Raw genomic sequence first — 24,380 nt, forward strand, 5'->3', positions numbered from 1 at the left:
TTTGGCAAAGCTTGCTTCTTGCTAGATATTTGAGGTACAAGTGTGTGACTGGACTAAAGCATAGAACATGAGATTCTTAGTTTTGGTCTGCCTTGCTCGCTTGCTCAAAATTAGGGATAAATATTATGCCAATTGCACTAGAATTACTGGCAATGGGCGTATGACTAGGTTTTCACGTGATGTATGGATAGAGACAACACCTTTAAATGATACCTATCTTTCTTTTGTTCAATATTTGCTTTGATCAAGAGATTTTGGTGACAGATGTATTTGATTATGGAGATAGGTCTGTGTTGTTTAGAAGGACTTTTTGTATTTCTCTGTGCGTGTGTGTGGTGGTGGGGGGGGGGGGGGGGGGGGGGGCGCTTGGAACAATGGCAAAAATTGATGCAAAAGTGTGGTAGTATCCACATTTTGCCAGGTAATTATTTTGTTAGGTCGAACCTAACTGCAAATGGGGTGTTTTGGGTTGGATTCCTTTATAATTGGCTGATATGTTGTGACGTGCATTTTCCACATATGTGATATGTTTTTGTGTAGAATCAAGACCCTCTTAAAATTAAGACTTTTGCTTGGCTGGTGGTACATAGAAGTATCCCGACAAGATAATGTTTAGTTAAAAGAGGATGAATTGGGAATGCATTGTGCTAATACCGTGTGCAGGAGACGCGATTGATCATGTGTTTTTATCCTTCCCATTGGGATGCTTCATCTGGAGTGTTTTGAAATTTGCTTTGGAACACGCATGATGAGGCGTGTTTTAGACAGAGAAACTTCTGTTGCAATGCAAATGATTGGGTATTGGATTCATTAGTGGTCGCTTTTGCGGAGAAAATTGGCAATTAAAAAGTGTTGCAGTGGGGAGTAAAGCCTTTTAGACATGGCGCCACGCAAGAAGCACACCCCCGGTTCCTTTTCATTGAAAACGAAACCACGACAAAACTCCTTCCCTAGCAACTCGAAGGCGGCTGGGTTGCTCGTGTCCTGTCGACACCACCGTAGGTCTACAGATCTACTGTGGTCTTAGGTCATGGAGGCATGGTGAATCTCGGTCCTTACTGGTTGGAGGGCTCCAACTCTGTTTTTAGGTGTCTTTTTGTGCCTGGGTTTGTGTCTTGCTCAGGAAGGTTAAACGGCGACGGCTCTTTGAAGATAGAATAAGCTTCTCCCCGCCCAGCCCGGTTTCGGTGGTGCATCTCGCATCGCCGGTGCATGTGTGGAGGTGTGTCTCCGGCGGATTTGTCTTTGGTGGATTTGCTCGGATCTGGTTGTCGTTTGGTTTGATCCTTCCGATCTACGCTACTCTTCATCAGTGACAGTTGTTGTTTTGGTGTGCTGGTCCTATAGGGTCTTAGCATGAAGACTTCCCCCCTTTTTTTAGAAAATTACCGATCTATTTATTTTCAATCATGGCCGTACAACAAACACGAGAAATAATAAAAATTATATCCAAATTCGTAGACCACCTAGCGACGACTACAAGCACTGAAGTGAGCTGAAGGCGCGCCGTTGTCATTGCCCCTTCCTTGCCGGAGCCCGGCAATACTTGTTTTAGATGCAATCAGGAAGCCGTTGTGCTAAGGCCCCATAGGACCAGCGCATCAGAACAACAACTGGCACCGATGAAGAGTAGCATAGATTGGAAGGATCCAACCTAAAGATACACAAACGAAGAACGACAACCAGATCCGAGCAAATCCAACGAAGAAAGATCCGCCGGAGACACACCTTCACACCTCCGTCGGCGATGCTAGACGCACCACCGGAACGTGGGCTACGAGGGGAGAACGTTATTCCATCTCCAGGGAGCCGCCACCGCCTCGTCTTTCTGAGCAAGATACAAAATCGTAACAAAACTCGAAGAAACATCTAAGAATGGAGCCCTCCGACCGACAAAGGCAGGGATCCACCGTGTACTCATGGCTCTAAGGCCATAGGAGACGAGGCGTACTGGCGACGGCGCAGGTGGGAGGCAGAGGAGCCCTAATAGTATTATTTTGGAGAGGAGGCAGCTGTATGGAGGTTGCATAACACGGCGACTTTCCGAATGTCTACTACAACAAGGTCCTGACTCCGGTGAAAGAGGGATGATGACGCGGATCGGAAGTTTTCTTGAAAAAAAATGAAAAAGAATACGAAACCACGACCAGCATTCAAGTGCATCATATCCAATACCTACCTAATGGAAATAAAACTTGAGCTACATGCTCCCAGACTGCAGGCTGTTTGCCTCGCCTGAATGTATCTGCACAGCCGTGTGAGGTTTCTGCTGCGAGTGCTGCGGTTCTTAGCTTATTTTGGCATGCACGTTGGTTGTAAGCCTGGCCGGTGGCTGTTCACCCAATCTGCGAGTTGCTTGACGCCTACGTAGTTACCTGGAGTTGATTTGTGCTACCGACGCGCTCCTCTCGGGGTCGACCACAACGACCGAGCTGGAAAAAGGAAAGTCATGGAAACCGTTCGCGGATACTCCTACTACTACAGACCCAACACAGCCCGTGCCGGTTTCCTTTCCAGATTACTACAAGTCGTCGCGCCCAGCTGGCCACCCAAACCGCTTCCCATATAACCCTCTGCATGCCGCCGTGATCGAACTCCCAGTTACGTGCCAACCTACGGCGGCGGCGGCGGAACTAGACCATGGACGACGCCGGCGAGATCCACCGCGGGTTCGGGGGCCTGCGGCGGGGCGGGAGCTCGAACGCCTTCTCCCGGTCGTCCCACCGCGCGGACGAGCACGACGACGAGGAGGCGCTGCGGTGGGCGACGCTGGAGCGGCTCCCCACCCGCGACCGCGCCCGGACGGCGGTGCTCGACCACTTCCCGGGGCGGGACGACGGCGTCAGGGCCGTCGACGTCGGCAGGCTCGGCGCCGGCGAGCGGGCCGCGCTGCTCCGGCGCGTCGCCAGCGTCGCCGACGACCACGGCCGGTTCCTCGCCCGGTTCAAGGAGCGCGTCGACCGGGTCGGGATCGAGCTGCCGACAATCGAGGTCAGGTACGAGAACCTCTGCGTGGAGGCCGAGGCGTACGTGGGGAGCCGGGGCCTGCCCACCATCCTGCATACCTACGCCAATGTACTCGAGGTACGTATATACTGAAAATTCTACCATATGCTTTCTTCTCTATGTTTTCCTCATAAAACCCTAAACCCCCGACATCAACATAGAATAATTGACTTATCTTTGACATGAGAAATAATGGTCTGTATGCCAAATCAGGCCACGCCTACTTTTTTGATAAAAATATATATATTAATATCTTTTCTCACAAAAAGTATTAATATCAAGATGATACAAGTACACCCAACGACCACTGGAACAACACAATGTCAGGAGCTAGTCGATAGACGTCGAGGATGCTCACATGACCTTAGATTTTCGTTTCTCTATTATGTGGTATGCACACCGGCCGATTGACATGGCCTAATCGACTTCAAACAGGGAATGGCAAATTCTCTGCACATTACACCAAATAGGAAGCAGAAGATATCAGTCCTTCACAATGTCAGCGGGACCATCAAGCCTCACAGGTAAATTAAATTCCCAGCATATATTACTACGAGTTTGCAAATCATCTTCATTGGGTGTATTATTTACGTTTACCTCATCCCTGCTCTTGCTAGGATGACCTTGCTTTTGGGTCCTCCTGGTGCCGGAAAAACCACGCTACTCCTGGCGTTGGCGGGAACACTCCCTTCAAGCCTCGAGGTAACTAATTCTTTGTTCTTCTTCTTCTCATTACAAATAAGTAGGTTGATCGTTTCACCCTTCGGTATATCATGATTACACCTGCCAAGTATATATACTTATATGAAGAAACCCAAAAGATGTCAGGCAAAATAACATACAACGGGCACACGATGGACGAGTTTGTGCCCCGGAGGTCAGCAGCTTATGTGAGCCAAAACGACCTGCATATCGGCGAACTGACGGTTCGTGAGACAGTCAATTTCTCTGCAAAATGTCAAGGAAGTGGTCACCGCTTTGGTAAGAACGGGAAAAACAAGTAGTAGTACTTAAAAATAAGTAGCAGTACACGCTGAGAAACTTACATTTTCTGCAAAATGACTAGATCTTCTAATGGAGCTATCGAGGAGAGAAAAGGAAGCAAATATCAAACCAGATCCAGAAATAGACGTCTACTTGAAGGTTCGGTGCAGTTCTTAAATCACAAGTCATTCATTAAGCCTTGAGCTATATAAGCTCTAGCTGTTTTGACCATCTGGATGTCTCAAAAAGTTTTGACACATGTCTAATTAATCTCTCATTTTGTTTATATAGGCTGCTGCAACAGGAGAACAGAAAGCTGAGGTGGTCACGAACCACATACTAAAGGTGCGTGCAAACTAGCAACATATATACAAACTCCCCACCTAAGTTCAAAGGGACAGATAGAATACAAAAATGTGTTTATGTTACTGATTCTTTATTTTTTTCCTTTTCAACCACTGAAGATCCTGGGATTGGATATGTGTGCCGACACAATCGTAGGAAATAACATGTTGAGAGGAATATCAGGAGGGCAAAAAAAGAGAGTGACCACAGGTGATTCATCAAGGGAGTAAGTAAAATACCATGTGTCCTGTACGATCCAAGTATCTAACGCACCCATCCCATCTGCAGCGGAGATGCTCGTCACGCCAGGACGAGCCCTTTTCATGGACGAGATATCAACTGGACTTGACAGTTCGACTACCTTCCAGATTGTGAACTCCATCCGGCAAACTATTCACACTCTTGGTGGAACAGCAGTTATTTCCTTGCTGCAACCAGCACCTGAGACATATGAATTGTTTGACGATATAATTCTCCTCTCAGACGGTCAGGTTGTCTACAATGGCCCCCGTGAACAAGTGCTCGAGTTCTTTGAATCAGCAGGTTTCAGATGTCCTGAGAGAAAAGGCGTGGCAGACTTCTTGCAGGAGGTGAGTTTCATTGTTATGTTCTATCAAGCTTTCTGCAATTATGCATTTGCTACTATAAAACCCTGAAATGTTCAAATACCTTTGAAATACAAAACTAGAAATATCTAGGAATGTTTTGATGCAAAGTTTGTTGACAAGTGCAACAGATAGAGCATCAACATATTTTAGTATTTTGTAATGGTATGCTTGAGGAAATAAAAAAAACCATATTTGTACAAACCTCTGTCCCAAAGTCAGCGATTTTCTAATGCTAGGATCATAATTGACTACAATGCTGAAGTAGACTGACTGTAATTGAAATGTGGTATGCAGGTTACATCAAGGAAAGATCAGAGACAATACTGGATACACAGTGACGAGACATACCGATATGTTCCTGTTAAGAACTTTGCAGAGGCATTTCAATCTTTCCATGTTGGTCAGGCTATAAGAAGTGAGTTGGCTGTCCCATTTGATAAGAGCAGGAGCCATCCTGCTGCCCTGAAAACATCAAAATATGGTGCCAGCATGAAAGAACTGCTTAAAGCTAACATCAACAGAGAGATGTTGCTCATGAGAAGAAACTCCTTTGTGTATATATTCAAGGCGACTCAGGTGATTCCAGAAAACTAAATTTTATTTTCAGTACATACTGATCACGCACTGTATAATTATAGTCTATAGAAGTTTGAAGTTAAAAGTATCTCATCATGTTATATCTCTTTATTGTTCAGTTGACGCTTATGGCAATCATTACAATGACGGTCTTTCTTTGGACAAATATGCATCATGACTCGATAACAAACGGAGGGATATACATGGGTGCACTGTTCTTTGGGATCGTGATGATCATGTTCAATGGGTTGGCAGAAGTGGGCCTAACTGTTGCAAAGCTCCCTGTTTTCTTCAAACAAAGGGATCTCCTTTTCTTTCCAGCATGGACGTACTCCTTGCCCTCATGGATCATTAAAACACCCCTCTCCTTGCTGAATGCATCAATATGGGTCTTCATAACATACTACGTCATCGGATTTGATCCCAATGTAGAGAGGTAAGGAAACTAATATTGCTACCATACTTTTTTTTATGAATGTTTTGCAGAAGCTAACAAAAGTAATGAATTACTGCAGACTTTTTAGGCAGTTCCTGCTCCTGTTAGTAATGAGCGAGACAGCGTCTGGCCTCTTCCGCTTCATTGCTGGTCTTGCAAGGAATCAAATTGTTGCAAACACCATTGGTTCATTCTTCTTACTAATCTGTATGCTTACAGGCGGATTCGTCCTGTCAAGAGGTATGCAATAATACCAGCCTAAAACACCATGTTTGAGATAGCAAGCAAAGAATGCTTCGATCAAATTGCCTAAGTGCAGTTGCTATTGGCACATTAAATGTGATGCTTTGTATGAGAATTGGAAATTAAACTGTTGCTTTGTTTTAACAGAGAATGTGAAGAAATGGTGGATATGGGGGTACTGGATATCACCGCTGATGTATGCACAAAATGCCATATCAGTAAATGAATTCCTAGGTGACAGCTGGAACAAGGTAAGGACTTCATAAATTATTCAGAAATGAATAAATAATCATCTAACTGAAAATGGTAGACTAAATCATATTATTACTGCTATATTACAGACAATCCCCGGTTTCAAAGAATCACTTGGAAGACTAGTTCTGGAATCTCGTGGAATGTTTACTGAGGCAAAATGGTATTGGATTGGTGTTGGTGCATTGCTCGGATATGTGCTGCTATTCAATGCCCTCTACACCATCTGCCTAACATTTCTCAAACGTGAGTTACAATAACTTGTATTTAGGTCCCAATAGAAAGGGTCCTTACAATTGGAGGTCTATTTTTAATCTTATACATTTTGCTCTGCAGCATTTGACAGCAGTCAGCAAACAATATCTGAGGAAACGATGAAGATAAAACAGGCTAATTTAACTGGTGAAATCCTGGAAGAAACATCAGGAGAGCATAAAAATACAACAACACTCGGTAAAGCACTTGTTTTTACATTCATCAATCAAAATATGATATGCAATATAATGGATTTAAAATTAATCCCATGATTATGTCCATCAGATACTGCAGATGAGAGCAACGGTGAATCAACTTCAAACAACACAACAGTGAATTCTTGTCCCAGCAAGAAAGGAATGATCCTCCCTTTTACACCTCTCTCCCTCACATTCGAAGATATAAGATACAGTGTAGACATGCCAGAGGTATTCTTTTTTAATGGAAATACTATTAAAATTACAATATTTCCTACATATGCATGCTCACTGTGCAAATTGACCTATGTATATACCATCATACCTAATGGCTTATCCGATAAAATGCAGGAAGTCAAAGCACAAGGTGTGAAAGAGGACCGATTGGAACTATTGAAGGGTATCAGTGGTTCATTTAGGCCAGGTGTGCTTACAGCTCTCATGGGTGTCAGTGGTGCCGGTAAGACCACACTGATGGATGTGCTGGCTGGGAGGAAGACCAGTGGATACGTAGAAGGCAACATTACAATATCTGGCTACCCAAAGAAGCAAGAAACTTTTGCTCGTGTGTCAGGATACTGTGAGCAGAATGATATCCATTCACCAAATGTGACCGTCTACGAGTCCCTTGCATTCTCTGCATGGCTACGATTACCAGTTGATGTTGATTCCTCAACAAGAAAGGTTTGCAAAGAACAAAGACTCTACTATAATTTGAATAGTAATACATCACATAATAAGCATATATCATAAAAGAACGCGATGAGATTATTTAGTCAGTCTTTTCTCCTTTTTATACAGTTTATTATTTAATTGTGTTCTGTACTAACTAATTCATCGCACCACCTGGTACACAGATGTTCATCGATGAGGTCATGGAGCTTGTGGAGCTTTCCCCCTTAAAAGATTCATTGGTTGGACTACCTGGTGTGACTGGATTATCAACTGAGCAAAGGAAAAGATTAACAATTGCAGTGGAGCTGGTAGCTAACCCTTCTATCATTTTCATGGATGAACCGACATCTGGACTTGATGCAAGAGCTGCAGCCATTGTCATGAGGACAATAAGGAATACAGTGGATACAGGAAGGACAGTAGTTTGCACAATTCACCAACCAAGCATCGACATATTTGAATCTTTTGATGAGGTACTAAAACCTTTTTTATAGAAGATAAGGCAGAACAACACATTGGCAGTTAACTATGTCTGCAGACACTTTTAACAACTATATCATATATGTTCATACGTGTCTATGCAGCTCTTCCTGATGAAACGAGGAGGTGAAGAGATTTATGTAGGTCCACTGGGACGCCATTCGTGTGAATTGATTAAATATTTTGAGGTGAGTTGAGAGAGAGAAAACGTATTGTATGTTTCCATATGCAGTTTTATACTGAACAAACATGTCATTTAACTGCTTCGCTTTGATTCTACCAAGGCTATTGAAGGTGTGAGCAAGATTAAAGACAGCTATAATCCTTCAACATGGATGCTGGAAGTGACTAGTGCAGTACAAGAACAGATAACTGGGATCAACTTCAGCCAAGTATACAAGAATTCTGAACTATATGGGTAGGTTTCTGGTGGCATTATTGTCCGTAGTTTAAAATCTAATCAATTACTCAAAAAATGCAGACATTTCTATTTTCGATTTAAGACCTTATCTTAATATTTTTTCAATTTTGGTTGTGTTTCAGGATGAACAAAAATTTAATAAAGGAGCTAAGCACACCCCCCGAAGGTTCAAATGACCTATCCTTTCCAACGCAGTACTCGCACACCTTCCTCACACAATGTTTCGCTTGCCTGTGGAAGCAAAGTCAGTCATATTGGAGAAATCCCCCATATACTGCTGTCAAGTACTTCTACACCGTAGTAATGGCACTCTTGTTTGGAACAATGTTCTGGGGCATTGGCAGGAAAAGGTAATAATATATACAAAAGAATAAACGGGACTCCAGTTCCTACTTATCGAAATTAACCAGGGATTTTTCACTCTTGCAGGCAGAGTCAACAGGACTTATTCAATGCCATGGGTTCCATGTACGCCTCAGTTTTGTACATGGGGGTACAGAATTCCGCGACAGTTCAGCCAGTTGTGGCTGTTGAGCGCACTGTCTTTTATAGGGAAAGAGCGGCTCACATGTATTCGCCTTTGCCATATGCATTGGGGCAGGTAGAGTTTACTTGGCCTAAGCTTTATTATTTGGTCACTTTATTTATATGCTAAAAAACAAGACTACGAATAAGATGCAAGAATGCACATAGGAGGCCTTGCTAAAATGTTTAAGATCAGATTGAATTCACAGAAAAGATGGTTGAACCAATTTCCATATAAAGTGGAATGAAATAAAAGAACACAAATCGCTTAACATCTATTTCCATTTGCAGGTTGCAATAGAACTTCCATACATATTTGTTCAGTCCTTAATATATGGCGTGATAGTGTATGCCATGATTGGGTTCGAATGGACAGCTGTGAAGTTGTTCTGGTACCTGTTCTTCATGTTCTTCACCCTATCATACTACACATTTTACGGGATGATGACGGTGGGCCTGACACCAAACTACAACATCGCTTCCGTTGTTTCCTCGGCTTTCTACACCATGTGGAACCTTTTCTCGGGATTTATAATACCAAGAACAGTAAGTATACTAGTATCTGTTATCAACAGTGAATGGACTTTGCTCCTTGTTTTCCCTAACATACATTCTAATTGGCTACTTTAACTCTTTCTACAGAGAATCCCAATATGGTGGAGGTGGTATTACTGGCTCTGCCCTGTTTCGTGGACACTCTATGGTCTGGTAGCTTCACAGTTTGGGGACGTTACGGAGAAGTTCGACAATGGCATGCTCGTGTCCGAGTTTGTCGAGGGCTACTTTGGTTACCATCACGACTTCCTGTGGGCAGTCGGTCTGGTGGTTGCGTCCTTTGCAGTTCTCTTCGCTTTCCTCTTCGGACTCTCAATCAAGCTATTCAACTGGCAGAAGAGATGAGTAACCAACTAATCAAAGAAGATACATCTGAGCTTGCACAGAGGTCATTGTAGTTGTTTGTATAGTAGTGATGTGAAAATTAATACTAGCGGATAGATCTGAGGACGTGGAAGTTCAATTGTACAGCCGAGGCAACAATTCCTAGAAACGCAACAGCAAGTTCAGGTTTTGCTATAGTTGAAACTGAATGAATTGTGTTTTTGGCAGACAACTATTTGGTCAAGAAGCTATGAATATCTCACAGAACTGTTTAACACAATATCATCAAATCTCAACTAGCATCTGCTTCTTAATCATTTGGGAATATAAAGGGAGAATTTGATTTGCAGCACTAACCAAGTAATTGTCGAAAATCTTCTACTTGGTCTCCCTCCTTGTTCTAAACAAGCGCCCGCCCAACCCCAGGCATCCCCTCACCGCTGCCCTCCTCGAACGCATCATAGCTTAGGCAGCCGCCGCCCGCCGGCGACCCAACCTCTCTCCCTCCCCCGATTCGGAGTTAATGCCGAGGTACTCCCTCATCCTGGGTCGATCCCCCACCCTCCGCCGAAACCGCGATTCAGGATAGATGCGGAGCCGGGCGAGGAAACCCGCGGCGGCGTCGCCGCGGCACCTCGGGAGGTGGTGGAGATGCTGGGCAGCGACCGCCCGTACGGCGCGGGCTGGAACGAGTCGACCTCGCCGCGATGGTTGCCGTCTTCCACCCTTCCCCCTCCACTTCTCGGTGGACATGTCAGGACGTCTTTTTTTTTTTTAACATTAGTACAGATGACAAGCGCTCATACATACGCGCATACATTCACCCCTATGAACACACATATACATATCTTATCCCTATGAGCACCTCCGAAAGACTGAGCCGACATATCATCTTAAAATTTACGAAGTCACACGCCTTGTCGTCGATGAGAACGTCTCCTCCTATTGAAAGTGTGTTGCCGGAAATTCTGAAATAAATCAAAGAATAATATGAGCACCATGACTTGAACCCTGATGGGCTGGGGATACCACTGTCCCTCTAACCATTCAATCATAGGTTGGTTCGCGACATGTTAGGATGTCTGAAGGCTTGGCAAGTTGGCATTTTCTGAACTGAAGAATAGAATAGACAGCGCAAGCGGCCCATTCAGAAGCTCAGATAAACATGGGGGTACAATTTTTTTTTTTGAGAAACTTCTAATCTATTCGATGACAATACAAAAAACAATAGAGGTAACAAAATTTACAACCACATGTCTGTGGACCATCTAGCAACGACTACAAATACTAGAGCGAGCTGAAGACGCGACACTGTCATCACCCCTCCCTCACCGGAGCTGGTCAAACCTTATTGTAGTAAGTCGTTTTGCTAAGGCATCGTAAGACCAACGCAACAGAGCAACAACCATCGCTGATGAAAAAAATGTACGTACATCAAAAGGATCAAACTTGTAAACACTTAAACGAAGATGAACAAATACCAGATCCAAATAGATCCTCCGAAATCAACACCCACCGAATCCTGTGAGATTCGACACACTTTCCAACAATGCTAGGTGCACCATCGGGACAGAGGACAGGGGGCCCTCAACGAGATGTGGAGTCTGGCCGCGCATGGCCGACGGCCTAACCATCGTTCACATACGGCGCATAACCCACGTATCGTTTTTTCCACCCAAACGATCACGTCAATCTCCAGTCCCCCGATCGCGGGAAGGCCATCGCTGCCGATGCCGCCGCCGCGGCCACGATGAAGGATAAATCTGTAGGCTCATCTTCACACCCTGGTAGGTACTAGGTAGGGATCCCTTTGCTCTTTTTTGGATTGAATCTCGTCAATTCGTATAGATTTTGAGATTTCTGCCCTTTTTTGCTCTCCGCTGAAAAAATTATAGTCCACATGAGCAGGATTTTTTGCTTTGAGTCAAAAATTACGACCGTCTCCAAGGCGTTCAGATGGTCCCTGCCATATAGTAGAAGATTTCAATTTGGATTTTGGATCACAAATTCAGGATCAAAGTGGACACAACATGATGCTTTTGTATCTGCATATGGTACAACTAATACAATGAATCTTCTGTTCATTTCTCACATTGCTTATGAAATTTAACCCATCATCCATATACCCAAGCCCCTATTTTCGGGGACGTTTTCGCTTTGAGGTTTCACCACTTGTATGAAAATGACCCCTGGGTAAACTGGTACAGGGCACGTGTATTTTCTTGGGAAATGACTGTGTACGAATGCGTGGTGTGTCCAGGTTTTCGTTTCAATTTTTTTGAACATGTGTGCGGGTTGCGTTGGTTGGTTTAGCATTTTTTGCTGTGCGTGGGCCAGTTTGTACGGTGGAGTCCGTGCCCTGACACGTTCCTTCTGCCTCGATGCTTCTCTGGATTTCTATTGGTCAACGGGTTGTGTTCCTGCCGCTGTTGGCCCAATCGTTTCTGTGGCATTCTGTTCCTGCCGCTGTTGGCTCAATTGTTCTGTGGCTTTCCATTGGTCATCGGGTTGCGTGCGTGCCGCTGTTGGTCCAGCCGGTGTTCCTTCGTTACGCGATGTCGTGTTCCCTTCTGAGAGAGCGGTGCCGCTTCGGTCGTTTCATCTACTTCCTTCGTTCCTAAATATTCGTCTTTTTAGAGATTTCAAATGGAATACCACATACGGATGTATATAGACGTATTTTAGAGTGTAGATTCACTCATTTTACTCCGTATGAAGTCACTTATTGAAATATCTAGAAAGACAAATATTTAGGAACAGAGGGAGCAGATGGTGCTGACGCTGCGACCTGCGGCATGCGGCAGCGAGGCTCTGCCTAATCTTCTCTGCCGTCACTATCTCGCCTCCTCGCGGCATCGGCGGCGCCAGGGATATTCACGTGTATTCATATGAATACTCAAGATTTGGCCCCAAAAAATTAATACATGTCTTATTTAACGGCCCATAGCCCACACAGGATATCGGCTATACTCGCCCCATTCACTCGATCCAACCCCCACTCGGCCGTTTCTCAAGTCCCCAACCTAACCTAGCGACTGCGGCCAGCGGCGGTGGCGGCGGCGAGTAGCGGCCAGCGGCGACGGCCAGTACTGATTGCAGGCAACGGCAAGCGGAGCCGCTGAACGGGCGACCAGCGGCAGGCCGGCAGCGGACCAGGTTCTATTCTCCTCTTCTCCTAGTTCTAATTCCTATAGGCTTATGCGACAGCGCCTGGTCAAATTGTAGCAGCGCCTGGAGCATCACAGAGCGAGCTAGTGCTAGATTTGTCCTAGTTCCCAATTCTTAATTCCCGGTTCCTAGTCAAATCACATGCTCCTAATTCCTAATTCCTAGTTCTATTATCTGTAGGTGGATTGGTAGTGCAGTCAAATTGGACAAATTGCTGCTAGTGCTGGATTTGAATGCAACGAGCTACTGCCTAAGATGGGTATTCCGGGTTAAAGTTTTGGGGACAAATTGCTGCTTGTGTTGCTGTCAAATATGCACATCACTCTGCTACTGCCTGCTGAGTGCGCGAAAATATTATTGGTTGAATAATTCGGTACAACTCCTCTGCTATTCATGATGTTGTAGAATGATTTTTTTGTGTCAGGACAAATTCTTGTGCTGTAAAATGCATTCATATTCATTTGTTTAGAATGATCCGAACACTAGTTTGCTACACGACTAACTTAGTAGATTACTAGATTGCTGATGTATTTTTTTTTCTGATCTTGTATCACAGATGAAGAAGAAGGATGTTAGTATTTTTGCATTGTGGGAAAGAGCTTCCAAGGCAAATAAAAGAACTTCGACATCTACACCAAATCCTCCTGATGTTGAAGTTGACAACAGTAGTATCATTCCTCCTACTATTGAGAGCAATCTGCAACTGGCACATGAACCTGATGATGGCCATCCAGAATCTGAGAGTGCAGCTGGCTCCCCAACCCCAATTGTAGAAGATGATGAAGCAAATGATGAAGTTCAGTTTGAAGTAGATTTGGAAGCACTTGAGTCTGATCTTGGGAAACGGATCCCCATCTCTAGGTACAATGTCAATGACCAGAATAAAGTTAGAAGGAGATACATCGAGTTGGGGGTATGTCAACCAAAGAATCATAATTTTGAGTATAGAGATATAAGTGGATTACAGCGTTGCTTTTCTCCTTCTTGGTTTAAGGATTACAAGTGGCTTGAGTATAGTGTGGACAAAGAAGCCGCTTTCTGCTTCGTTTGCTATGTGTTCAAGGATAAAACAAGATGTCCCGGTGGAGATGCTTTTGTGAAGAAGGGATTTAATATATTGTAAGAAGGATATCATCACTTTATTAATCAAAAGGTACTTATGTATTTATGTTGTTATCGTCTGATACATTGAAATATTGCTATTGCCGTTATGCTAGTGTTGTTTTGTTCATATATTGCTAGTGTTGTGTTATTTGATTCATATACTACATTTAGAGTCAGAAAAAAAATTGAATGAATACCCAGCCTTCATTTCCTGGCGCCGCCACTGCCTCGCGGCCCTCCCCATCCCACCACCGAGCTCCTATCTTCCCTCCTGGTTGAGCCCCCCACCGCATCTCCTCTCCCCATGGCCGAGCTGGTGGCAGGAGCCATCAGAGATGGCGTACAGGAAGCACGGCGAGGTGGTTACCTCGAGCCACGAAAGCACAATTGAGTTCCTGGAGCGGCGGCGGCAGCGGCCACCATCCCGTCCGCCGACGTCCTCTTCCACTCCCAGGCCATCTAAGAAGACTGCCACGGCTACCACATCTCTTCCCATGGCAGCCTCCGAGATGTCGATCGAGTTCTTCCACAGTTCCACCAGCGGTGGCTAGAGCCTCAGAGGAACGCCCGGAGTGACGTGGCCTCGAATTGGAGCATTTGATGTCCATGGGATAAGGCGTCGTGGACATCCAGCCTAGCGAGCTACAGTTCATCTGTAGGCACACAAGATTCCCCCCTTCCACATCTGTAGTAATTTATTAATTCTGAATTTTGGATACGTGTCAACCGGCGAACAAATCCAGTGGGCGCTAAGCGTTCGTGTGATGTCTCCCTGCTTGCCCTGATTTCATGCTTTGCCCGGTCGCGTCATCTCGCTGGCCATGTATTCATCACTCCAGCGTGTATGGCGTTAGGCAATAAGTACTGTATTTGCGTTCCTTTTCCATTGGGTTGGTCGGAGCATAGGCTTAGTGTGAATTTCTAATATCGGCGTTTGTTTCCGAGTAGGGCTGTGATGTGGAAGCTCAGGTTTAATTTGAAATTGGTGTGTTATCTACACATTTATCGGACAAATTGTATGATTCTGATGTAAGATTGGTTGTATTATTGGAGATGTATGTCTTCTGCTTTCTCCAACGATTCTGCTCTTCCTAACTGTTATATCTTATTTGAAAGTGATACGTTTCCATCTTAGTTCAATGGTGTCAAGAGGTTGACTAATGGATATTAACACCGCTGATGAAAACTGTGTTTTGTAAGACTCATTTAAAATTACCAGTTATATTCGTATAAAGGAAATAAAGGTTTATCAAGCAGTTGAGATTATCAGCATTTGTTTCATCAGTTCTGAACAATTCTTTGGCTGACAGAGAGAAGATGAGATTAAATAATGTTCCTCTGTTTATCAAACTCATTTGACGCCAACCAGGGATAGATGTGATCTAATAATGCTATATCAGGTAGTTCATAATGATAAGGTAGTTTATCTGCAAAGAGGGGTGCAGCAATTCATAATGACGGGACTACACCTGGGGATAGGCGAGTTCGTTTGTTTATTCATTCCAGGAAGTGAATTTGCAGATGGAATGTTTTTTTAAAAATTTCAGAGATGATTCAAATCCAAAAGATAGATAGCTACTACTTCTGCAGTGGTTTTTGCTTCAGCTACTGGCAGGAAGGCTGATAGTGAAACTGGTGCTCCCGTGTAATATGGTATGTTGGTGCTAAATCCTCCGCTTAAATCTGTTTACGAGTTCATTTCTGAAGCCTGCAATGTTTGGCTTCCCAATACTTCCCTTCACCCTCAACATGGTATTGGACAGGGGAGGCTGGTGTATGGGGAACATCCTAGACTACTACAGTTGAGGCAATACCCAAGATTCAGAGAACATCCTAACTGCAACAGTTCTAGAGGAAAGATAGCACGGCTACCACATAACAAGATATTATGTGAAGGGGCACTCAGATAACATAGATGCTTGCATGGTAACACAAGTCTGAATTCCTAAAGGTCACTAATAAAAAACAGGGCTTTGGTCTAGGCCGGGCCAGCCTATTAGTCCTGGTTCAATCACGAATCGGGACCCATGGGGGCATAGGTCCCGGTTCGTGAGGCCAGGAGGCCGGCCGGGCCTCGTGGGGCATTGGTCCCGGTTCGTCTGGCCCCTTTGATCCTGATTCCAGACACGAACCGGGACCAATGGTCCTAGCTCCTGGCCCACAACCATTGGTCCCGGTTCGTGGCTGGAACTGGGGCCAAAGGGGGTCCTTTAGTCCCGGTTCCAGACAAGAATTGAGACCAATGGGATGCCTATATATAGCCCCTCGCCCGCAAGCAGAGCAGTGGAGTGCTCTGTTTTTCCGGCCGGCCATTGGAGAGCTTCGTGGTACTCTAGCTCACCTCCTATGCACATGAGGTGTTTGATGAAATGCCCGAGCCACACTTAAGCTTTCTCCTCTCGAAGCTCCTTGTCCATGCTCCATTTTTCTCGAGATTTGTCTAGGTTTGGCGGTCCGTCCTGTCCCGTCCCCATCCTCACCGCCGTCGATTGCCCACGCCGATCTCGTCGCCGGCACCACCGTGGTGAGCCTCATGATTTTATCTTCTTTCTAAAATAAAAAAACGTTCTTACTTGTATGATTTAGACAAATACTTGTGTAATTTTCTTACTTTTATTATTGTTTGTTATTATATAGTGCGATGGTTTTGGTATCCGCCTCCGTCGGCCCTCATCTTTTCTGATTTGGATGTGGTATATATATTATCTTTTATAACTATTTGGTTCATTTAGTGTTTATGACAATTATGCCGACCAACGTGACATAGATTTTTTTATCTAGGAGGTATGTGAACCGGAAATTCCAACCGACCCTATTGTCGAGAGGTTAAATTTAGTTGAAGAAGAAAACAATTACTTGAAGGAAAAATTGAAAAAAATTGAGGAGGAGAAGATGATATTGGAGTTGCATGTTGCGGATGTCGTCGATGATCACAAGATCAAGATGGATACAATGCGCTTGAAGATTAGAAAGATTAGAAAATATGCCTTTCATACCGAGGCTTGGTATCATTATGCCGTTGGATCAATTGTTACCTTGGTTGCGATTATGATCGCATTTGTTGTTGCATTGAAATGTTTTACATAGTTTCAATGTATGCTTTAATTAGATGCTTTGGAGAGCTATATGTTGTTAAATGAGAACTATGTATGTACTTTGGTTTTAATGTGATGATGAACTTCTATTAATTTGGTCACTTGTCTATTCATGATGTCCTGTAATGGTTTTTGACACACTTAATTATATATAATGCGCGCAGATGAACCGGCAATGGATGTAGGGTAATAGACCCACCTCCGAGTACATTGAGGGCGTGCATAATTTTCTCACAGTGGCTGAGGCAAACAAGCAGAATGGTTTTATGTGTTGTCCATGCCCTAGTTGTGGGAATACGATGTCTTACTCTGACTAAAAAACCCTTCACAGCCACCTGCTTTATAAGGGTTTCATGCCATACTATAATGTTTGGACCAAGCATGGAGAAAGAGGGGTTATGATGGAAGACATCGAAGAAGAAGAGGATGATGACAACTATGTGCCCCATGAATACGGTGATGCTGCAACGAGTGAAGCTGAAGATCAAGAGGAACCAGACGATGTGCCCGATGATGATCTTCGCCGGGTCATTGTTGACGAAAAGAGACAGTGCAAAAGTGAAAATGAGAAGCTGAAATTCGATCGCATGTTAGAGGATCACAAAAACGGGTTGTACCCCAATTGCGAAGATGGCAACACAAAGCTCGGTACCGTACTGGAATTGCTGCAGTGGAAGGTAGAGAATGGTGTACCTGACAAAGGATTTGAGAAGATACTGAAAATATTGAAGAAGAAGCTTCCAAAGGATAACGAATTGCCCGACAGTACGTACGCAACAAAGAAGGTTTATGCCCTCTAGGATTGGAGGTGCAGAAGATACATGCATGCCCTAATGACTGCATCCTCTACCGCGGTGCGTACGAGGATTTGAATGCATGCCCGGTATGCAGTGCATTGTGGTATAAGATCAGACGAGATGACCCTGGTGATGTTGACGGCGAGCGCCCCAGGAAGAGGGTTCCTGCCAAGGTGATGTGGTATGCTCCTATAATACCATGGTTGAAACGTGTGTTCAGAAACAAAGAGCATGCCAAGTTGATACGATGGCACAGAGAGGACCGTAAGAAAGACCGGAAGTTGAAAGCACCCGTTGATGGGTCGCAATGGAGAAAAATCGAGAGAAGTTACTGGAAGGACTTTGCAGGTGACGCAAGGAACGTATGGTTTGGTTTAAGCGTGGATGGCATTAATCCTTTTGGGGAGCAGAACAACAGTCACAACACCTGGCCCGTGACTCTATGTATCTATAACCTTCTGAAGGAAATATGCCTAGAGGCAATAATAAAGTTGTTATTTATATTTCTTTATATCATGATAAATGTTTATTATTCATGCTAGAATTGTATTAAGCGGAAACTTAGTACATGTGTCGATACATAGATAAACAGAGTGTCCCTAGTATGCCTCTACTAGACTAGCTCATTAATCAAAGATGGTTAAGTTTCCAGACCATAGACATGTGTTGTCATTTGATGAACGGGGTGTAGGATCGAAAGTATGTCTAGAGGGGGGGGTGATTAGACTACTTGACCAAATAAAAATCTAGCCTTTTCCCAATTTTAGTTCTTGGCAGATTTTAGCTATCTTAGCACAAGTCAAGCAATCTCCACACAATTCAAGCAAGCATGCAAAAGAGTATATGAGTAGCGGAAAGTAAAGCATGCAACTTGCAAGAATGTAAAGGGAAGGGTTTGGAGGATTCAAACGCAATTGGAGACACAGATGTTTTTGTCGTGGTTCCGATAGGTGGTGCTATCGTACATCCACGTTGATGGAGACTTCAACCCACGGAGGGTAACGGTTGCGCGAGTCCACGGAGGGCTCCACCCACGAAGGGTCCACGAAGAAGCAACCTTGTCTATTCCATCATGGCCGTCGCCCACGAAGGACTTGCCTCACTAGCGGTAGATCTTCACGAAGTAGGCGATCTCCTTGCCCTTACAAACTCCTTGGTTCAACTCCACAATCTTGTCGGAGGCTCCCAAGTGACACCTAGCCAATCTAGGAGACACCACTCTCCAAGAAGTAACAAATGGTGTGTTGATGATGAACTCCTTGCTCTTGTGCTTCAAATGATAGTCTCCCTAACACTCAACTCTCTCTCACAGGATTTGGATTTGGTGGAAAGAAGATTTGAGTGGAAAGCAACTTGGGGAAGGATAGAGATCAAGATTCATATGGTTGGAATGGAATATCTTGACCTCAACACAAGTGTAGGTGGTTCTCTCTCAGAAAATGTGTATTGGAAGTGTAGGTATGTTCTGATGGCTCTCTCCACGAATGAAGAGTGGGTGGAGGGGTATATATAGCCTCCACACAAAATCTAACCGTCACACACAATTTGCCAAACTCGATGGGACCGAATGGTTAAACTCGGTCGGACCGATTCAGCAAACCTAGTGACCGTTAGGATTTTCGGTGGGACTGAGATGCAACTCGGTAGGACCGATATGGTTAGGGTTAGGGCATAACGTAATCTTGGTGTGACCGATTACACAAACTCGGTGGGACCGATTTTGGTAATAAGCTAACCAGAGAGTTGGTCGGGTAAACTCGGTGGGACCGATTCGCTCATCTCGGTGAGACCGAAGTGTTACAAAAGGGAAACAGAGAGTTTGCATTGCAATCTCGGTGGGACCGATCACTCATCTCGGTAAGACCAAAACGTTACGAAGGGAAACAGAGAGATTACAATCCCATCTCGGTGAGACCGAGATCCCTATCGGTGAGACCGATTTGCCTAGGGTTTGTGGCAGTGGCTATGACATTTGAAACTCGGTGGCGCCGGATAGAAAGAATCGGTGGGGCCGAGTTTGACTTTTGGTTTAGGTCACATGTGGATGTGGGAAGGTAGTTGAGGATTTTGGAGCATATCACTAAGCACTTTGAGCAAGCAAGCCATTAAGCAACACCTCATCCCTCCTTGATAGTATTGGCTTTTCCTATAGACTCAATGTGATCTTGGATCACTAAAATATAAAATGTAGAGTCTTGATCTTGAAGCTTGAGCCAAACTTTTTGTCCTTAGAATTTTGAGGGATCCACTTTCCTCATCCATGCCATGCCATTCATTGAGCTTTTTCTGAAATATTAATCGTGGAATAATGTTAGCTCAATGAGCTATATGTTGTTAGGAATTACCAAAACCACCCAGGGATAGTTGCACTTTCAATCTCCCCCTTTTTGGTAATTGATGACAACATATAGATCAAAGCTTCGACAAATGATAATAAGAGTGAAAGATATTGTCGCTTTGAGAAGTATGTGAAAAGCAAGAGCTTCCCCTAAATTTGTGCATATCTTAAGATTTGCTTTGGACTGCAAATGCACAATGAGTTAGGATCATGGGTTACTCTTCCATGTCACATACATCTTGGTGGAGCGCTCAAAATGATAAAGATTGAATACATGCACTCATCACCAAGCAAAGTGAATGATCAAATAAGGATAAGTAAGATAATATCATCTAACAAGCATAAGTGCAGCTTATGATCAACCACATGATCATCAATGTCTCACAGATAATAGCATAGTATCTCAAGAAATCAAAAGTAAACAAAGTTCAACCAAGAAGACACGAGAGAACAAAAGCAAACTCTCTCTCTCTCTCGAAGCCTATGATCTATACATTTTTATCCCCCTTTGGCAACAAGTTACCAAAAATTTCATAGAAAATGCATAGCACTAAAACATCTCTCAGGCTTGGTCTTCAGGTGGTGGTGTCTGGAGAACTCCAAGAACGAAGGCTTCAGTAGAAGTAGATGGAGCTGCTGGGGTAGGTGCTGGAGCTGGTGGCACTGAAGCTGTAGCTGGTGCAGATGAAGTGGCTCTGGTGTCTGGTACTGGTACTGAAGTTGACCTCTGAGCTCTAGGCACTCTGGCAAATGCATCAGTGGTTGTTCTGCCCTTCCTCTCCTGCATGTCATCCTATAGCTTCTCCACAACTGACTGAATCTCAGTTAATTTGACATCTAAATCATAGAATTTTTGTTCCATGATTCTTTCCAAGCTCTCCTGGTTTTGAGTTAGGGTGGCCAACCCCTTCTCAATCCTCAGAGTTGATGCTATCAAATAACCAAGCTGGTCCTGCTTGCTTTTCAAAAAGTACTCAGATGCCTCCTCTTGAGTTGGCATCTTGGCAGCCTTCTCTTTCTTTGCTTTCTCCTTCTTCTCTTGAGCTTGTACTGATGATGGTTCATTCTCATTCATCACAACTTGATTGTCCTCCAAGTCTGGGTAGATAGGCAAGTGTTCCTTATCCAACAGGTATGTGCCTGTGCCCATCTTTGAGTTTATCAACTCCTGGATTTTTGGGGCATATCCACAACTTCTTTTCTGGTCTGCTGCAGTCCTCTTGATAGTATTAACTATATGGCTCATGACCTTGAACTTTTGTGGCACATCAAATATATGTAGCAAGTTAATTGCATGGCCTATGATCATTCTGTGATCACCAGACTTGGGCAAGAGAGTGTGCCTAAGGATCCAATTGATTGTAGGTAGCCCTGACAGCAAGTGTTTTACTGACCCAAACTGGTGAGTCTCAAGATCATCTTCAGGAATCTCCTTGTACATGTTTGCCATAGAGTTGTGATCCATCTTCTTCTTGGCATAGACATCCAAGTCATCTTCTTCTTCCTTAGGAGCATTGATCAGATTTGCCCATTCCTCAATAGTTGAGTGGTACCTTGTACCTTCAGACATCCATACTATCCTGCCATCTGGATAGAAGTGTGCTGTGGAGTAGAATTGCATTATGAGCTCCTCATTCCACTTTGTGAGCTTCTGCCCAACAAAGTCTGCAACTTCACAAGCACTGAAGCTGTCAAACACACCAGGATAGTGTTCCTCATTTTCCTTGATATACTTCCAGTCGACCCACCTCATTTCACACACTATAGGCTTCTTGTCCAACAGCACTGTCTCATAGAAATCTTGTTGTTCCTTTGTGCGGAACCTGTAATCAACAGCAGTTCTTCTTCTTGTAGCATATGGGTCTGTCTCTCTCCATTTCCTCAGTCCTGAGTCTCTCCTGATCTTCATGTTCTCAGCCATAGGATGAGCATCATTGTGGTCTGGAATCTTGGGTTTGAGCTTCCTCAGGACTTGTCCTTCATCATCTTCATCAGCAGCAACTTCAGGCACTGGGGCCTTATTCTTCTCAGCAGCTGGTATACTCCTGGTATTCCTCTTAGGTGCACTCTTGGGCTTGGAGGCTGCTTTGGGTGCTTCTTTGGGCTTTGATGTTGCAGCCCCTGAATTTATAGCATCACCCATCAGCTTTTGTGCCTTGGGTGCTGGAGCAGCAACCTCTTCTTCCTCTTCCTCTTTAGAATCTCTCATGATTGAGGATCTCCCAAGTACTCTAGCAGTGGTCTTTTTGATCCTCTCCTTCCTCTTCTTCCCTTCTGCAGCAGCCTCTTTGGGTTCAGATCCCAAAGGGACTTGAGTAGATGCTCTGGCCTTAGACATTGGAATTCTCTTTGCAGGAACCTTTTGCTTCATGCCTGGCTTGGTGGCAGCAGCAGTGCTATATTCCTTCTTAACCACTTTCTTCTTGGAAGTGGCCTCATCCTCAACTGCCACATATTCTTCATCCTCAGACTCTGAAGTTTTCTTCTTCCTTGTTCTGGTGGCAGCTTTGGGCAAGTTGCTGGGAGTGCTCCTGCTACCATCATCTGAACTGCTAGAGGGACTAGTGCCCTCACTCAGGTGAACCTGCTCCTCTGACATGTTCTGGCTGTCACTCTGATCAGACATATTGCAAACACTGACAGCAGACCCTGTGAATAGATATAGATGAGATAGAGTGGATGAGCATCACAAAATGCAGAGGTTTTTGCAAAAGAATGAGTCAAGAACTTAGTTTTAGTTTTCCACAAAGCATTTCGGATCAACCGATTTGTAAACTCGGTGATACCGAAGCAGCTGTTGGAACCTAAGCTGTGGGGGCTTCACATGAGGCTTGTAAGCACCACTTGATTTGTTGTGAAATTTCTCTTTATCCTTGAGTGACATCTCATGAGCAACAATTCTTCCGATGACTTCCGTTGGCTTGAGATCTTTGTAATTGGGCATCATTTGGATCAATGTGCACACGGTATCATATTTTCCATCCAAGGCTCTTAGGATCTTCTTGATGATGAATCTATCGATCATCTCTTCACTTCCTAAGCCGGCAATCTCATTTGTGATAAGAGCAAGCCTAGAGTACATTTCAGCAACACCTTCACCATCCTTCATTTTGAACTTGTCAAGTTGACTTTGAAGCACATCCAATTTGGATTCCTTGACGGAGTCGGTACCTTCGTGCATATCAATCAAAGTATCCCAAATTTCCTTTGCATTCTCAAGACGGCTGATTTTGTTGAATTCTTCGAGGCACAATCCGTTGAAGAGGATATCACAAGCTTGAGCGTTGTATTGCAGCATTTTCAACTCTTCCGCGGTGGCTTCACGGTTCGGTTCTTTCCCGTCAAAGAATTCACCTTGCAAGCCAATACACACAATAGCCCAAACGGCGGGGTTATGTCCAATAATATGCATTTTCATCTTATGCTTCCAACTAGCAAAATTAGTACCATCAAAGTAAGGACCTCTACGGTGATAATTTCCCTCGCTAGACGCCATACTCTCCTAGGTTGTGAAACCAAGGCTATGACCGCCAAAAGCTATGGAAATCAAAGCAAATGGAGACAAAGCTCTGATACCACTTGTAGGATCGAAAGTATGTCTAGAGGGGGGTGATTAGACTACTTGACCAAATAAAAATCTAGCCTTTTCCCAATTTTAGTTCTTGGCAGATTTTAGCTATCTTAGCACAAGTCAAGCAATCTCCACACAATTCAAGCAAGCATGCAAAAGAGTATATGAGTAGCGGAAAATAAAGCATGCAACTTGCAAGAATGTAAAGGGAAGGGTTTGGAGGATTCAAACGCAATTGGAGACACGGATGTTTTTGTCGTGGTTCCGATAGGTGGTGCTATCGTACATCCACGTTGATGGAGACTTCAACCCACGGAGGGTAACGGTTGCGCGAGTCCACGGAGGGCTCCACCCACGAAGGGTCCACGAAGAAGCAACCTTGTCTATTCCATCATGGCCGTCGCCCACGAAGGACTTGCCTCACT

General features: G+C 44.3%; 1 protein-coding gene and 1 long non-coding RNA gene across 4 annotated transcripts; one reads left to right on the top strand and one right to left on the bottom strand.

Moving 5' to 3' along the window:
• Window positions 1-2,549: 2,549 nt before the first annotated feature.
• LOC125547217 (ABC transporter G family member 53-like) lies at window positions 2,550-10,227 on the top strand. Of its 3 annotated transcripts, none has more exons than XM_087514038.1 (23): window positions 2,550-3,084; window positions 3,442-3,530; window positions 3,624-3,708; window positions 3,828-3,987; window positions 4,073-4,149; window positions 4,282-4,335; window positions 4,455-4,545; window positions 4,624-4,925; window positions 5,238-5,519; window positions 5,639-5,955; window positions 6,035-6,195; window positions 6,346-6,449; window positions 6,540-6,696; window positions 6,787-6,903; window positions 6,991-7,133; window positions 7,254-7,586; window positions 7,760-8,050; window positions 8,162-8,245; window positions 8,342-8,475; window positions 8,601-8,828; window positions 8,908-9,112; window positions 9,244-9,549; window positions 9,646-10,227. In XM_087514038.1, the coding sequence occupies exons 1-23, from the start codon at window positions 2,641-2,643 to the stop codon at window positions 9,901-9,903; spliced, it is 4,422 nt and encodes a 1,473-aa protein (XP_087370164.1). In that variant the 5' UTR covers window positions 2,550-2,640; the 3' UTR covers window positions 9,904-10,227. The 3 variants fall into 3 exon arrangements, with proteins under 3 accessions (XP_087370164.1, XP_087370163.1, XP_087370162.1); XM_087514037.1 differs by having other exon boundaries at window positions 8,908-9,079; window positions 9,295-9,549; XM_087514036.1 differs by having other exon boundaries at window positions 6,991-7,586; window positions 8,908-9,079; window positions 9,295-9,549.
• On the bottom strand, window positions 4,822-10,650 carry LOC125546008 (uncharacterized). Its single transcript, XR_007300417.2, has 3 exons — window positions 10,240-10,650; window positions 5,292-5,405; window positions 4,822-4,957 (listed from the first exon to the last, which is right to left on the bottom strand). It is a non-coding gene; the product is annotated as an uncharacterized LOC125546008 (long non-coding RNA).
• Between the last annotated feature and the right edge of the window lie 13,730 nt (window positions 10,651-24,380).

This window comes from Triticum urartu, chromosome 3A, assembly GCF_056163025.1.
Source record: "Triticum urartu cultivar PI428250 chromosome 3A, HENAU_Tu73, whole genome shotgun sequence".
Lineage (NCBI taxonomy): Eukaryota > Viridiplantae > Streptophyta > Magnoliopsida > Poales > Poaceae > Triticum > Triticum urartu.